Source organism: Microtus ochrogaster, chromosome 7 (genome assembly GCF_000317375.1).
Source record: "Microtus ochrogaster isolate Prairie Vole_2 chromosome 7, MicOch1.0, whole genome shotgun sequence".
In the NCBI taxonomy this organism is placed as follows: domain Eukaryota; kingdom Metazoa; phylum Chordata; class Mammalia; order Rodentia; family Cricetidae; genus Microtus; species Microtus ochrogaster.
Window position 1 is genome coordinate 77,729,432 of NC_022014.1, and position 14,671 is coordinate 77,744,102.

General features: G+C 49.1%; 1 protein-coding gene across 2 annotated transcripts in view; it reads left to right on the forward strand.

The window, feature by feature from the left end:
* The first annotated feature begins 1,103 nt into the window (after window positions 1-1,103).
* Dnai2 (dynein axonemal intermediate chain 2) overlaps window positions 1,104-14,671 on the forward strand; it is a 34,768-nt gene continuing 21,200 nt past the window's right edge. The window contains exons 1-5 of one of the 2 annotated variants that reach the window (XM_005350684.2): window positions 1,104-1,466; window positions 7,647-7,846; window positions 11,007-11,168; window positions 12,110-12,231; window positions 14,406-14,548. In XM_005350684.2, coding sequence (XP_005350741.1) covers window positions 7,664-7,846; window positions 11,007-11,168; window positions 12,110-12,231; window positions 14,406-14,548 — 610 coding nt within the window. In that variant the 5' untranslated portion in view covers window positions 1,104-1,466; window positions 7,647-7,663. The remainder of the gene's footprint in view (window positions 1,467-7,646; window positions 7,847-11,006; window positions 11,169-12,109; window positions 12,232-14,405; window positions 14,549-14,671) is intronic. The other variant, XM_026780626.1, reaches the window with a different exon arrangement.

The following is a 14,671-nucleotide window of genomic DNA, read 5'->3' on the forward strand; positions in this document are numbered from 1 at the left end:
CCCACTAAACCATCTCATCAATCTAGATGTAGGACTAAACCCCCCTTCTTTAATTTTTTTAAATTACTGATTTTTTATTATTATTATTATTATTATTATTATTATTATTATTATTATTATTATTATTGTGGGTGTGTACCTTGGCAGGTGTAGGTCAGAGGACACCTTTGTGGAATCCATTCTCCTTTTCTGCTTTTATGTGCCTTCTAGGATTTGAACTCATTTTGTCAGGTTTTTGAGCCAAGCGCCTACTGCTCACTTAGCCATCTTGCTGGCCCTCGGTATGGTTTTCTTTTTCATTTATTTATTTATTTATTTATTTATTTATTTATTTATTTATTATGTATACAGCATTCCTTCCATGTATGGAAGCAGGCCAGAAGAGGGCACCAGACCCCATTACAGATGGTTGTGAGCCACCATATGGTTGCTAGGAATTGAACTCAGGACCTTTGGAAGAACAGTCAGTGCTCTTAACCTCTGAGCCATCTCTCCAGCCCTCGGTATGGTTTTCTAACCCCTCCCGCATTTTCTCACTGCATTGTCTTAAGCTCAGGAGAAACACGCTTCTCACTGTGTCATTCATACTTCCGCCGGTTCTTTCATTCATGCAGTGAACCATGTTCGCTATGCGCCAAGCACACAGCTAAGCCATGCATATATTCAGTCTGACCCTCGAGGAATTTCCATTCTGGAGATATATTCAGAAGGGTAGTGGTTCATGGGATATGGCAGCAGAAGAGAACAGTGACAAACCAGACAACGTAAGGACTGAACAGAGCAGGCTTTCACGAGCCCAGGCACAGAGCTTCCCACCCACTGGCCACTTTATTTGCGTATTCAGAGGACTTCGCCGGACACATAACTGCAGCCTTGGGTAAGCGTTTTGGCCAAGTCCTGATGACCACTAGTGCTGTTTACAAGTTGGTTAACTTCCCTCCAGATAAGGGAGGAGAGAAGGGCTTTGCCTCCCACCAGCCGGACCATTGTCACGTGCTCCAGGTCGTCTTCCGAACGGCCCGTGTCTCGGCCCGGCTGGGGTTGCTAGGCAACGGGTAAACTCCACAACTCCCAGCCGTTTGAACTGCGCTGGAGACCTGGACGTGGCTTGGGTGCTTCCCGGGCGCGCTGTGGCAGAATAAACTGAACCTAGATCAGGTACTTGAGCTCGGGAGGACGTCCAAGCCTGAAAAGAAACCCGGCGAAAGGAGGGAAGAGTCCCAAAGGGTAATAATCACCAACAGCGCAAACCTAGGAGATTGCTTTTTAGGAGAATTGTCGGATGCTGGAATGAGGACCAGCGCTCCCTAGCGCTCTTCCCGCTGCATTAATCCTCGTTGCCCGGAATATTCTCCAAGTTCCAGGCCTCTGCAACCCCCAAGTACTTTGCCTTCTGCACCACTACCCTACCAGGCCCTAACCCCGACTGTGTCCCGGAGTAGGCGGGACTTCTTTCGGGCTTTCAGGTGAATGAAGCAAACGTTCTGCCCGGGGAGGATGGGGCTGTTAAGAGAGCTTTCAATTAAGAGGATGGAGAGGGAAAGGCACACGCCTGTGATCCCTGCACTCGAAAGGCGGATGCAGGAGGATTGCCAAGAGTCCGAGGTCAGCCTACACTACTTAGTAGCTTCCAGGCCAGCAGGACTAAGGGTGAGAACCTGTCTCAAAAAACTAAGGGAGGGGCCTGGAGGAATGGCTCAGCAGTTAAGAGCGAGTACTGTTCTTGCAGAGGGCTGGAGTTCGGTTTCCAGCACCCACATCAGGTGACTCACAGCTCCGCAGCTCCAGCTCCAGGAGAACTGACACTTCTGGCCTCCACCCCACTGCACTTGTGTGCACATATCCTCCCCCCCCCCCACACGATTAAAAATGAAATCAATTTAAGAGAAGTGAGGTTAGGGAGTGATGGTGGGAGGTCACACGGGTACAAGGACCATATGTAAATGTATTCTTTTGTTTGCCCCTCAGTGTGAGAGCGGGCCTTAGCATACCCATTAGAGTCATGAAAACATTTTCCTAACCGAGTCCAGAAGGTTCTCAGAGACATGGGGATGACGCAAAGAGCCTTCTTTCTGCGTTCCTACCTCAAGCAAGGCTCCTCTGTTCTGGGCACACAGATGGGCTGCCCCAAGGGACAAAGGCTGGCCCTCCTCCTGGCCTCTTTCTGGCGCTGACACCTCTGCTTCCTGCCATTCCCTGGGCTCACCTCCCAGCTTTATACCATGCTTTCTGTTCATCATCCTCTCATGAGGCAAGTTTTATTTTGCTATTAGGCGAAGGATCCACCTTGACACTCCCCAGGAGGGTGCAGAAAATGCATGCATGTTTTGGTGTTTGGACCAGGCTAAGGAGGTTCTTTGTGATTCTGGGTTTGGGAGTTGTTGGGGCTGAGTGTAGGTCGGTAGTAGAGTAGACCATATTAGGGGCGGGGCGGGGGTAGACTATGATTCTTCATGCTTCTGGGTCTTTAGACTCCCATAGGGACAATCTCCCCCTGACACTCCTAGGCTATAATAATACTCTTGGTCCCCTCTGCTACACACACACACACACACACACACACACACACACACACACACACCCTTCTCAGACCCTGGGGAAGCCCCACCCTACAGCATTTATCTCCCCAAAGAGGGGAAAGATTGTTGTGGCAGCCTTGGCTGACCTTGTCCTTTATCTACACGGTGCTAGCTTGTTAGGAAAGAGCCTGCGCAGGGTCCTCGAATGTGCTGTCTTCCTGTCACGTCACCAGGCTAGCCTTTAAATGTCCCCTCTGTCTGCCTCCAGACACAGGACAAAGCCTCCCTTCTCCAAGAGGCCTTGGCCTTGGGAAACACCAAGGACAGAGCAAAGCTGTTAGAGTCTGATTGGGGCTGAAGAGGCTGTTTTTTGTTTTTGTTGTTGTTGTTGTTGTTTTTGTTTTTTCTTCCCAGGATTTTCTCATTCTCTTAAGTTTCCTTATGTCACCTTAGGAGTCAGCTGTGCCACAGCAATCGGAGATGGAGGGAGACAGCCCCTAATTGCCTGGCTCCAGCTGCCAGGACTGGGAGGCACGGGTGCTTGCCAGGACTGGCGGAAGACAGGGAATTTAATTGACTTCTTTTGCATTCTTCTTTTAAAAAAAAAATTATTTATTTGTTATGTTTGCAGCGTTCTGTCTGCATGTATGCCTGCAGACCAGAAGAGGGCACCAGATCTCATTACAGATGGTTGTGAGCCACCATGTGGTCACTGGGAATTGAACTCAGGATGGCTGGAACAGCAGACAGTGCTCTTAACTGCTGAGCTCTCTCTCCAGCCCCTTCTTTTGCATTCTTTTCCCCAAGACTTTAATTTCACCCACACAGAACAAAGATATGGGGCACCCATATGCAGACTGCCGCCTTGATCACCCTGCTGCCCTCTGAAACATTGCTCCCACCCTTAAGGGAGACTTTCCAGTCTACTTTCTCCACAAGTATGGTTTGTGTTGGCTCTGGGAGTGGTTAGAAGCAAGCTTTTACAGTTTTGTTGGCCTTGAATGGTGTCACTGACGTTCGTCTTGAACTTCTGCCTCTACCTCCCAAGTACTGGGATTACAGGCGTGTGTCTCCATGCCTAGCGGTCATGCTCCTTCAAGGAGCACTATATGGATGCCAAGAGACTGGGGAGTTAACCCCACCCAGTCTCCTTCCTCATCCCCTGCCCCAGCTGTTCCCTTCCACCCTGGCACCTGCTGCTAGATGGGCTTGCCCAGCTCTCAGCCTCTCAGTGTCCAAGACTCAGCAGCTAAAGCTTTTGGGTCCAACTCCTTATAGTCGTGGGGTCTTATAGTTTCTGCTCTTCCATTTAAAACCACACAGCCCGTTTCTAGTTCATTGTTGGGTAGGGTATGAGGTACGGCTCTTGCCGATCTTTTTCTTAGAGGATGCCCAGTTGTCCCAGCACCGTCTGCTGAAAAGACCATCCCTCCCTGCTGCATCCCCTGATGCTTTGTCAGAGATGAGCTGACCGGAAACAAGAAGGGTTAGTCCTGAGCTTTCGGTTCTGTCTCATTGATCATGTGTCTCTTTTCATCAGGACATCACTGCCTTCATTACCCATAATTGGATTGGTTTATTGATTGATATTAAAAATATTTTTTTTTTTGAGTTCAAGTCTCACTGTGTAGCCCTGACTAACCCGACACTCATTCTGTAGACTAGGCTGGCCTCAAACTTGCAGTAATCTTCCTGCCTCTGCTTCTTCAGTGCTGAGTGTATAGACACACCAGCATGTCTAGTGCATAATTCATTTAATCGTCTCTCCTTTCCCCTTTCTCTCTTTCCTCTCCCCACCTTATCTGTGTCTTTGAGATAGGATCTTTTAATGTGGGGGGCGATTTTGTGAAAGGGTTTCTCTATGTAGCCTTGGCTGTCCTAGAACTCAGTCTATAGACCAGGCTGGTCTTGAACTCAGAGATCCACCTGCTTCTGCCTCCCAAGTGCTGGGAGTAAAGGTGTGTGCCACCACCGCCAAGCTCAATCTTTTAATTTTTAAAAACATCATTTTAAAAATGTTTACCTTATTTGTATGCATGTTTTGCCTGCATATATGCCTGGTACCCACAGAGGCCAGAAGATGACATCAGATCCCCTGGAGCTGGAGTTACAGATGGTTGAAAACTGCCATGTGGGTGCTGGAAGCCAAACCCTGGTCCTCTGAAAGAAGAGCAAGTTCTCTTTACCATTAAGCCATCTCCCCAGGCTCTGGGAAAGTTTAATTTTTGTTTATGTGTATGTGTGTTGGCCCGCTTGTCTGTCGTGCGTCATGTGGGTCCTGGGAACAAAACCCCAGTCCTCTGCAGAGCAGTGAGTGCCGTTGACCACCCAGCCACCCCTTCAGCACCAGACAGGGGACATAGCTCAAGCCGAAGTCCAGTGTCCACTGTATGATGCCCCGGATGGCCAGCCTCTTGTACTCAGCCTCCTAAGGTGCAGGGTTAGAAGGTCTCTCTGTGCTGAGCACAGGGCAGCTGGCATTGTCTCTCTGTGTTCTCAGGGACTTTGATAAGGAGAGCTTTCCTCACACTGTGATGTGTGCCGGTGGCACCTTTGCAGCTGCAGGTCAGCCCTGGAAAGACTCGGTCACCCAGCCAAGGGCACACTGCTGGTGAAACCCGGGTCAGGACTCCAGGGTCTTGTCTGCCTGCTTTACAATTATTTATTTTAATTTAGAGCGCGTGTGTGCATGTGTGTGTGCTTGTGCAAGGCACCATGTGTTGTGTGATGATTTATTCTTTGACTTCTTGAGGGGCCCACCTCCCAAATGAATGACACATGGAGGCTCATTCTTAGGCATGGCCGCCCTTAGCTTGGCTTGTTTCTAGCCAGCTTTTCTTAAATTATCCCGACTACCTTTTGCAAACTCTGGGCTTTTTCCTTTTCTTACTTCTGTATCTTACTTTCACTCTTACTCGTGGCTAGCCGAGTGGCTGGCCCCTGAAGCCCTCCTCCCCTTGCTCTCTCACTGCTCCCCCTCAGCCTCCGTTCTCCTATTTACCCTCTCTGGCTGCCAGCCCCACCTACCCTTGCTCCTGCCTCGCTATTGGCCGTTTAGCTCTTTATCAGGACCATCCGGTGTTTTAGACAGGCAAAGAATCACGGCTTCACAGAGTTAAGCAAATGCAGCATATCAACAAAAGCCACACACCTTCAAATAACATTCCCCAACACCCATGCATGTGTAGAGGTCAGAGAGCGACCTGTTGGAGACGGTCCTCTCCCTTCCACCATGGGCTCCGGGGACTGAACTCAGGTCATGCGGCCTGTACCACTTACCTGTACCTGCAAAGCCAGCTCACTGGCCCAGTTCTTGATTCTCATGATCAAGTAGCACAAATCAGTGGCTGTCCAGTTCCAGAAGCCACCTGGCTTTTTGTCCCTTTTCAAAGCGGCTCACAGACTCACACAGGTAGAGGGATGCAGGAGGCATAGAGTCCCCGTGTGGCCACCAAAGGCAGTGTAGAGCCTTTTAATCTGGCACGCTGGCATGGATAAGCCTTTTGAACAGTTGTGCCAGTGGCTGGGGGTTCTTAAGAGGTTCAGGTCTCTCTGATCTGTGAACCATGTTATTCAAATCTTGAGTGTGGTAGTGGGTTTGGCTCAACGTTACAGTCATCAATATTGCTTCCTGCCTCCCAGCAAGTGTATTGATTCAACAGAAAGTCGGTAATTTCATGGGTAAGAACTCTGAAGCCAGGCAAACTACCTGGGCTGCTTCCTTGACAGCTGTGTGATGCCAGGAAAGTCATCTGAAGGTTTGAATGTTCAAGTGAATGATGCTTTCAATGCCCGCCTCGGAGGGCAAGAGCAAGGACCGCACAATGTAATCTATACTTAGCATACCGTTGGCACTCAGGTGAGTTAAGCTATTCTTGTTGTTTGAGGAGATTTTTGTCTTGATTTGTTTTGTTTCTTTTTTTTTTTTTTTTTTGGTTTTTTCGAGACAGGGTTTCTCTGTGGCTTTGGAGCCTGTCCTGGAACTAGCTCTGTAGACCAGGCTGGTCTCGAACTCACAGAGATCCACCTGCCTCTGCCTCCCGAGTGCTGGGATTAAAGGCGTGTGCCACCATCGCCCGGCTTGTTTTGTTTCTTTAAAGATTTTGTTTTTCTGGACATGATGGCTCATGCGTTTAAATCAGTACTCGGGATGCAGAGGCTGGTGAATCTCCAAGTTTTAATGCAGCTTGCTTGGTCTACATGGTTAGTTCCAGGCCGGCCAGTGAGACCCTGTCTCAAATAAGATGTATTTAGCTCTGTGTGTGTGTGTGTGTGTGTGTGTGTGTGTGTGTGTGTGTGTGTGTGTGTGTGTGAGGGGAGAGGGTGGCACATACACACACGCTCCAGAGGCCAGAAGGTGGCACCGGCTCTGCTGGAGTTAGAGTTAAAGAACCAAACTCCAGTCCTCCACTGGTCATCTCTCCAAGCCCATTTTAGACGGGCTGCTTTCGAATCATAGGCTGGCCTTGAACTCACGGTGGTCCTCTTGCTTTCTTCCTTCTTCCAAGTTCCAACACAGCACAAGTGTGAACCATCATACCTGGTTTCGGATGAGGGATTTTGGTTTTGGTTTGTTTTACTTCTATTGTTTTTTGTTTTGAGACAGGTTCGCGTGTAGCCCAGACTGGCTTTGAACTTGCTATGTAGCCTAAATGACTTTAAACTCCTGATCCTCCTGACTCTACCTTCAAAGTGTCCCACTGAATGGGATTATTTTTAAAAGATTGTGGGGGTGGGGGTAGAGGGTGGTGCCTGAGTGTGTGCACTACCCATGGAGGCCAGAAGAGGGAGATGTTGGGTTCCCTGGAACCGGAGTCACAGGTGCTTATGAGCAGCCACATGGGTGCAGGAATGGACCCCAGGGTCTTCTGGAAGAGCAGCCAGTGCTCTTAACCACGGAATCATCTCTCTAGTCCCTTAATGTTTTGGGTTTTTGTTTTTGTTTTTGTTTTGTTTTTGAAGAAAATACAGGTGTAGCTTCTGGAAAGATCCCCTGGGATTCCCCAACCTGGCTCCCTGCCAACCAGATGCAAAAACATGGCCCTGCCTCTGGCGGGACCTGAGGAGATGAGCAGGCTCTGGGTGGGACACCTCACCAGTCTCAGACTCTCCTCTCTCCCGCCGCAGCTGCTGCAGCCGTCACCATGGAAATCGTCTACGTGTACGTCAAGAAGCGCAGCGAGTTTGGGAAACAGTGCAACTTCTCAGACCGCCAGGCTGAGCTGAACATCGACATCTCGCCCAACCCTGAGCTGGCAGCGCTGTATGTGGAGCGGAACCCAGTGGACACGGGCATCCAATGCTCGGCCAGTATGTCAGAACACGAGGTGAGTTCCTGCCCTAGAGACCCGGAGAGTGGGGGTTCAGTGAGGAAACTGGCCTACCTGAAAAGAGAGAGCAGGTGCTGGAGGTGTAAGGGCAGGGGAACCCCAAGACTCACCTCCATGCTTGCATCAATAGATAACACCAGCTCTACTTGGGCCAGAGCAGGTGTGTCAACGGAATGCACATGGCAAGCCCACGCTCTGAATGCAGTATCTGTGATGTTGAAGAATGGAGGTTTTTTTTTTTCCTTTTCTTTTGAGACAGGGGTTCTTGTGTAGCCTTGACTATCCTGAAACTAACTCTGTAGATCAAGCTGGCTTTGAACTCACAGAGATCCACCTGCCTCTGCCTCCTAAGTGCTAGAGTTAAAGGCATACACCGCCATTGCCGGGTTAAGGATGGAGAATTAATCACTGTTAATATGACATCTCCTGGGACGGCTGGGTGGATTCCTGTGCCTATTCACGTCCAGATATGGCTGAGAACAGGTGTGAATGTGGCCCAACACAAACTGGCAAATCTACTTAAAGCATTATTAGATTTTTTTTTGTACGTGTGATTTTTTTTTTTGATGTCTGTGGCAGAGGGTCTGTGCACCCCAGCTTGATCTTGAACTTGCCAAGACAAAAATAACCTTGAGCTACTGATTGTCCTGCCTCTATCTCCCAATTCTGTTTTTTTTTTTGTTTTTTTTTAAAAATTATTTATTTATTTATTATGAGTACAATATTCTGTCTGTGTATATGCCTGCAGGCCAGAAGAGGGCACCAGACCTCATTACAGATGGTTGTGAGCCACCATGTGGTTGCTGGGAATTGAACTCAGGACCTTTGGAAGAGCAGTCAATGCTCTTAACCATTGAGCCATCTCTCCAGCCCCCAATCTGTTTTTTAAAGATTATATCTATTTTCTCTGTCCAGGGGGTGAGGGAAGGGAGAGAGAGGAGGAGGAGAGACAGAGAGAAAGAGAGTTGACAGTATGGTTACCGAATATTAACTTTGTAAATGACAGTGTTGGCGGGGGTCCTATTACAATATCAAAAAGATTGGACATGTCTAGAACTGAAATGTTCCTCCCAGGACTTCTGAGACCTCTAAGATGTCACTGGAGTCTTTCTGGGCATTTGGCCCTTCCCAGGGGGTCTTGAGATAAAGGAAGTGTTACATAGAAAATTTTCACTGGAATGGGTCAGGGTTCCAGGAACACTGTGTGCCTGTGAAGTAGGGGATCAAGCCCCGATCCTGTCAATCACAGTGAGAATCACGTGGAAAGAGCTAGCCCATCTCATCCTGGGGTCAACCAGTGAAAGTCTCACCTGACTTGGCCAAACACCTTCATAGTCTTGTGGGCGTGAGCGATCTTGATGACTCATGAGAATGAGCATCTCGCATTCCCAGCCTGATCGCTGCTTCCGGACCCAGAATGACAGTGCTCATGGTATAGCACACCGCCCAGGGCTCTCCAGTTGTAGTCTCTCACCCTAGGAGAGCCAGCTTAACGCAGAGAGGAGATGGACCAACCAGCTAATGGGCATGGGGATTTCTTCCCTGCAAGATCCTGAAAAGTTGTGGAGCCACAGAGAGGTGATGGCTGCAACACACTGTGTGGAGATAAACCTCAGTTGGAAGAGTTCTTGCTGAGCATGCGTTGAGAGCCCTGGGTTCCGTCCCAAATGTGAGCCAGGCGTGTTGGTGCACATCTTTAATCTCAGCACTCAGAAGGCAGAGGCAGGTGATTCTGAATTCAAGGCCAGTTTGACTGACACACCTCGAGTACCAGGCCAGCTATGGCTACATAGTGAGTGAGAACCTGTCTCAAAACAAACAAACTAACACACAAATAAATAATAAAAAAATAAAATCAAGTTTGGCAGTATATGCTTATAATCCCAGCACTCTGGAAACAGAGGCAGGAGGATCAGAAGTTCAAAGTCATCCTTAAGCGACACAGTTTGAGGTCCACCTGGGCTACATGAGACCCTGCCTCAAATTTAAAATGAATGAATAAAAGGATGTGGGGGTTGGGAAGGCTGGGAGGAGTGGGGGGGGGGAGTCAGGAAGGCAACTTTAGCTAAGAAAACTGTTCTGCCTGCTCCCCAGCATGCACAGGGCAAGCCCCCTGCTCTGACTTGCTGTTGATTTGCAGTCTCTGTGATGCTAAAGGATGGGGGATTAATCATTGCTAATACAATAGCTCCCAGGACCCAGGATGGTTGGCTGGGCTCCTGGACCTGTTCCAGAGAAAGATGGATGCAGTGGTGGCACACGCTCTAATCTCAGCACTTGGGAGGCAGAGACAGGTGGATCTCTGTGAGTTCGAAGTCAGCCTGGTCTACAGAGCAAATTCCAGGACCAGTTTCAAAGCTACAGAGAAGCTCCAACTCGAAAAGAACAACAGCAAATAAAAGATAAAGACGGGGGCTGGAGAGATGGCTCAGTGGTTAAGAGCATTGCCTGCTCTTCCAAAGGTCCTGAGTTCAATTCCCGGCAACCACATGGTGGTTCACAACCATCTATAAAGAGGTCTGGTGCCCCCTTCTGGCCGGCAGACATGCACACAGACAGAATATTGTATACATAATAAATAAATAAATATTTAAAAAAAAAAGATAAAGACGGGCCGGGCGGTGGTGGCGCACGCCTTTAATCCCAGCACTCGGGAGGCAGAGGCAGGCGGATCTCTGGGAGTTCGAGGCCAGCCTGGTCTACAAGAGCTAGTTCCAGGACGGGCACCAAAGCTACAGAGAAACCCTGTCTTGAAAAAAAAAAAACAAAAACAAACAAACAAAAAAAAAAAACCAAAGATGAAGACGGAACTGGGTTTTCCATGAACACCATTGCCCCCACAAAACTGTCAGCATCATGCTGCTGGACCACATAGGGCCTCACTTTGTTTGTTTGTTTGTTTGTTTGTTTGTTTTGAGACAGGGTTTCTCTGTAGCTTTGGAGCCTGTCCTGGAACTAGCTCTTGTAGACCAGGCTGGCCTTGAACTCACAGAAATCCACCTGCCTCTGCCTCCCGAGTGCTGGGATTAAAGGTGTGCACCACACGCCTTCCTCAGCACCCCCTCAAGAGCTCAGGGTGCCATTATCCCGGGAGCCGGATTTGCAGAAATGACTGCTTAGACCTGCGACATCTTCTCATCTCTGGTTCTCTGTTTAGGCCAACACGGAGAGGTTTGAGATGGAGAGCTGTGGGGTTAATCACATCGAGGGGGGCTGGCCCAAGGATGTGAACCCCCAGGAGCTGGAGCAGACCATCCGCTTCCGGAAGAAAGTGGAGAAAGACGAGAACTACATCAATGCCGTCATGCAGCTGGGCTCGGTCAGGCTCCCCCCAGCTCCAGCTGGCCCACACCAGCTCCCCTTCCTCGGACTGTGCCTAGGCTGTGCATAGCCCCCTGTAGGCTCCCATCACTCCCAGCCAGGGAATGGGGACCCTCATTGCTGGCCCTAAAGGCCTATAGCCACGTAGGTTTTAGAGAGTCTAAAATGCTGGAAGAGGGCTGACAAGATGGTTCAGTGGGTAAAACCCTTGTCACCAAGGCTGACCACTTGAGTCGGAGCCCTAGAACTCACGTGATAGCTGGAGAGAACTCACTCCTCTGAGGTATCCTCTGACCCCCACACATGTGCAATGGTGAGCACATATCCCCAAAACAAGGCACACACCATAATAGTAATAAATAAATAAAATTTCAAGAGCCCCTTGGGTAAAGGGTACCCCAAAAGAGCCTATCAATCAGTCAATAATGCTCATTCATGCAAAGAACTAATTTTAAGTCTCAGTCAGACACGGCAGAGGCTGCAAATTGAATCTCACATGTATCCTGCCAAAGAGTTTGTAATTCACTCCAGGAGTCCAAGACAGACAGACACATAGACTTTACCAGATACTATCAAAAGAAACCCTGTCAGAGACAGGGACTTGTCAATTTGCTGCATAAGGAGGGGATTTCCTGCTGAAGGAATCAAAGAAGTTTCCAGGAAGGGTGTTGGGCTTGGGCTAGGCCTTGCTGAACATCAGAAATGACAGGGAGGGCCTCTGGGGTGGTTTGTCCTTGACGTAAGTGCTCTGTGGGCCATGCTTGTATGCGTGTGTCCCCAAGAACCAGTTGTAACTCTTTGGAGGTGATGCCTCTCCCAAGAAACAAGGGCAGGGACCACTCCACATCTGTCCATCTCGGGCTGCAGGATAGCCCTGCTGGGCTGGGCTGGGCTGGGCCAGAACTCTCCTCATAGCTAAGAACTCTGGGTTCTCCACAGATTATGGAGCATTGCATCAAGCAGAACAACGCCATTGACATCTACGAGGAGTATTTTGATGATGAGGAGGCTGTGGAGGTGACTGAAGAGGCCCCTTCAGCCAAGACCATCAACGTCTTCAGGTAGCTCCAGAGGGAGGGGTGCCGGGTCCTCTTAGAGCTGATTGACAGGTGGCCTGCCCAATGAGGATGCTGGGAACCAAACTCAGGCTCTCTACAGGAATCTGATACTCTCTCTGGCCCACACAGGCACCAGGCATGCGTGTGAGGCACATCTATCCATGCAGGCGAAACACTGGTATACATGAAATAAACAAATCTTTAGAAAAGTAATTGGCTTTAGCTTTTCACACGGTTTTAGGCTCTCAGCAAAATTGAGCAGGAGGGCAGAGACCTCTCACGTCACTCCCACACGAATTGCACAGGAAACCCGGAATTTCTCTCAAGCCTGTGTGGTACTTCACACTCCTGTAGTCCTAGCACTCAATAGGCTGAGACAGGAGGATTGAGAGAGTTCTAGGCCAGTTCTAGGCAGGAAGATGAGGAGTTCAAGGCCATCCTCAGGCTCTGATACTTCTTCATCCTGGGATGCATAAGATCTGTCTTAAAAAAAAAAAAATCAAGAGCCAGCTAACCAATCGACCAAATCTCCACCATGCACAAGCCGTGGTTTCCATTAGGGGGCACTCTTTTTTTTTGTAGCCATAAAACATTTATTGAGGGAGAGAGGGAGAGAGGGAGAGGGAGGGAGAGAGAGAGAGACAGACAGACAGAGAGAGAGAGAGACAGAGACAGAGAGACACGTGCACACGCCAAGGAAACAGAAAGGAAAGAAGTAGTGAGCACTCTTGAGCCTCGCAGTCTGGATTTGGACCAAGCTCCAATGCAGAGCAGGTTCTCACTGCCTAACAAGTCCTTACTGCTTTCCCTATTCATCCTCCTGCCCTCCAGCTCCTGGTACCCACCGATCTCTCCATCACCACCGACATCCACATGCTGCACAATGCCGTACACTCTGTGGCTCTAGTCGGCCTTCTTCCTCTCGCCAGCGGTATTGTTTCTTTGAATCTTTTCTTTCCCTCCCCGCTTCTCCTTCCATCCTTTCCTTTTTTATTTCCTTTTCTTTATTTCTGTGACAGGGTGTCCTGTATCTCGGACTAGTCTAGACTCACTATGTAGCCAACACTTCTCCTGAATTCCTGATCCCTCTGTCTGTCTCCGAAGTGCTGGGATTAGAGTCCATGTTTTATGTGGGGATCAAACTCGCGGCTTCATGCATGTAGGCAGAGACTATCGAGTGAACTATGTCCCCAGATCCCCCTTTTGTTTTGTTAGGACTGGGGTCAGGGTTATAGGTGTGTGCTGTCATGCCTAGCTGGACAGGAGTTTTGAACTCATTTGGGCGAAGACCAAGTAGTGAAGTGGCTGGATTCCCTACCTCTTTTATGCTGATAATCATGGACTCAGACTCACAGTCAAAACTTTCGTTAGATAAAAGTGTTAAACTAGGCCAGCATGGTAGCACATGCCTTTAAGACCAGCAGCATTTGGGAGGCAGAGACAGGAGGATCTTTGATTTGATTTACATAGTGACTTTTTAGGCCAGCCAGGGCTATCCCTTGAGACCCTGTCTTTAAAAAGAAAAGAAGCGTGTTAGACTACAGCTCATCGTGGTGACACACAGGAGTATCAGGTCAGCCAGGGCTACACAGGCATTGTCTTGCTGAGGACACCACCTGTGTTGGTGTGCCCTAGCATGCACGTACAAAGCCCTGGTTTCAATTCCCGGTACCTTATAAACTGGGTGCACTGGTGCATGCCTGTTCTCTCAGAATTTGGGGGGGGGACCAGAAATTCAACGTTATCCTCAGTTCAAGGCTAGCCTGGGATACATGATATCTTGCCTTGAAAAATAGATATATTATTAGCCTGTATCTCACTCATTTGCATCCCTGGCTGTTTCCTCTAGGTGGAGCCATTGGGATTGACTTTCCTTTTAAGGGAGTCTTGTCAACTTTGGGGTTTTTGTGGGTTTCATCTTCGTCTAATCTGTCTGTCTGTCTGTCTGTCTGTCTGGAGACAGGCCTATCTACTCTGTAGCCTAAACTGGCCTCTAGAGCTGTGGATTACAGGCAGGAGCCACCCGTCATCCAGCTTTAACCTGGCAACATCATTTCCAAAGAGAATGTCTTTGCTTAGATCTACTTGGATTATTTTGAAAAGGAATCCGATAGACACAGATTTTGGGGGGGGGGACCCTACCCTCCAATCCTCTGCCTTGCCTGCTCTCCCTCCAGGGACCCTCAGGAGATCAAGCGGACAGCCACACACCTCTCCTGGCACCCCGATGGCAACAAGAAGCTGGCGGTGGCTTATTCCTGCTTGAACTTCCAGCGGGCCCCCATGGGCATGAGCTATGACTCCTACGTCTGGGACCTGGGTGAGAAAGAGGTGGTTCTACTGAACAGGGAGGACTGAGGGGCCAGGTCAGAGGCCAGTAAAACTTGGGGAGCCGAGAGTAAAAACAAGGGGTGTTGTCTGATGTTTTATTCTTTTGGCTTTT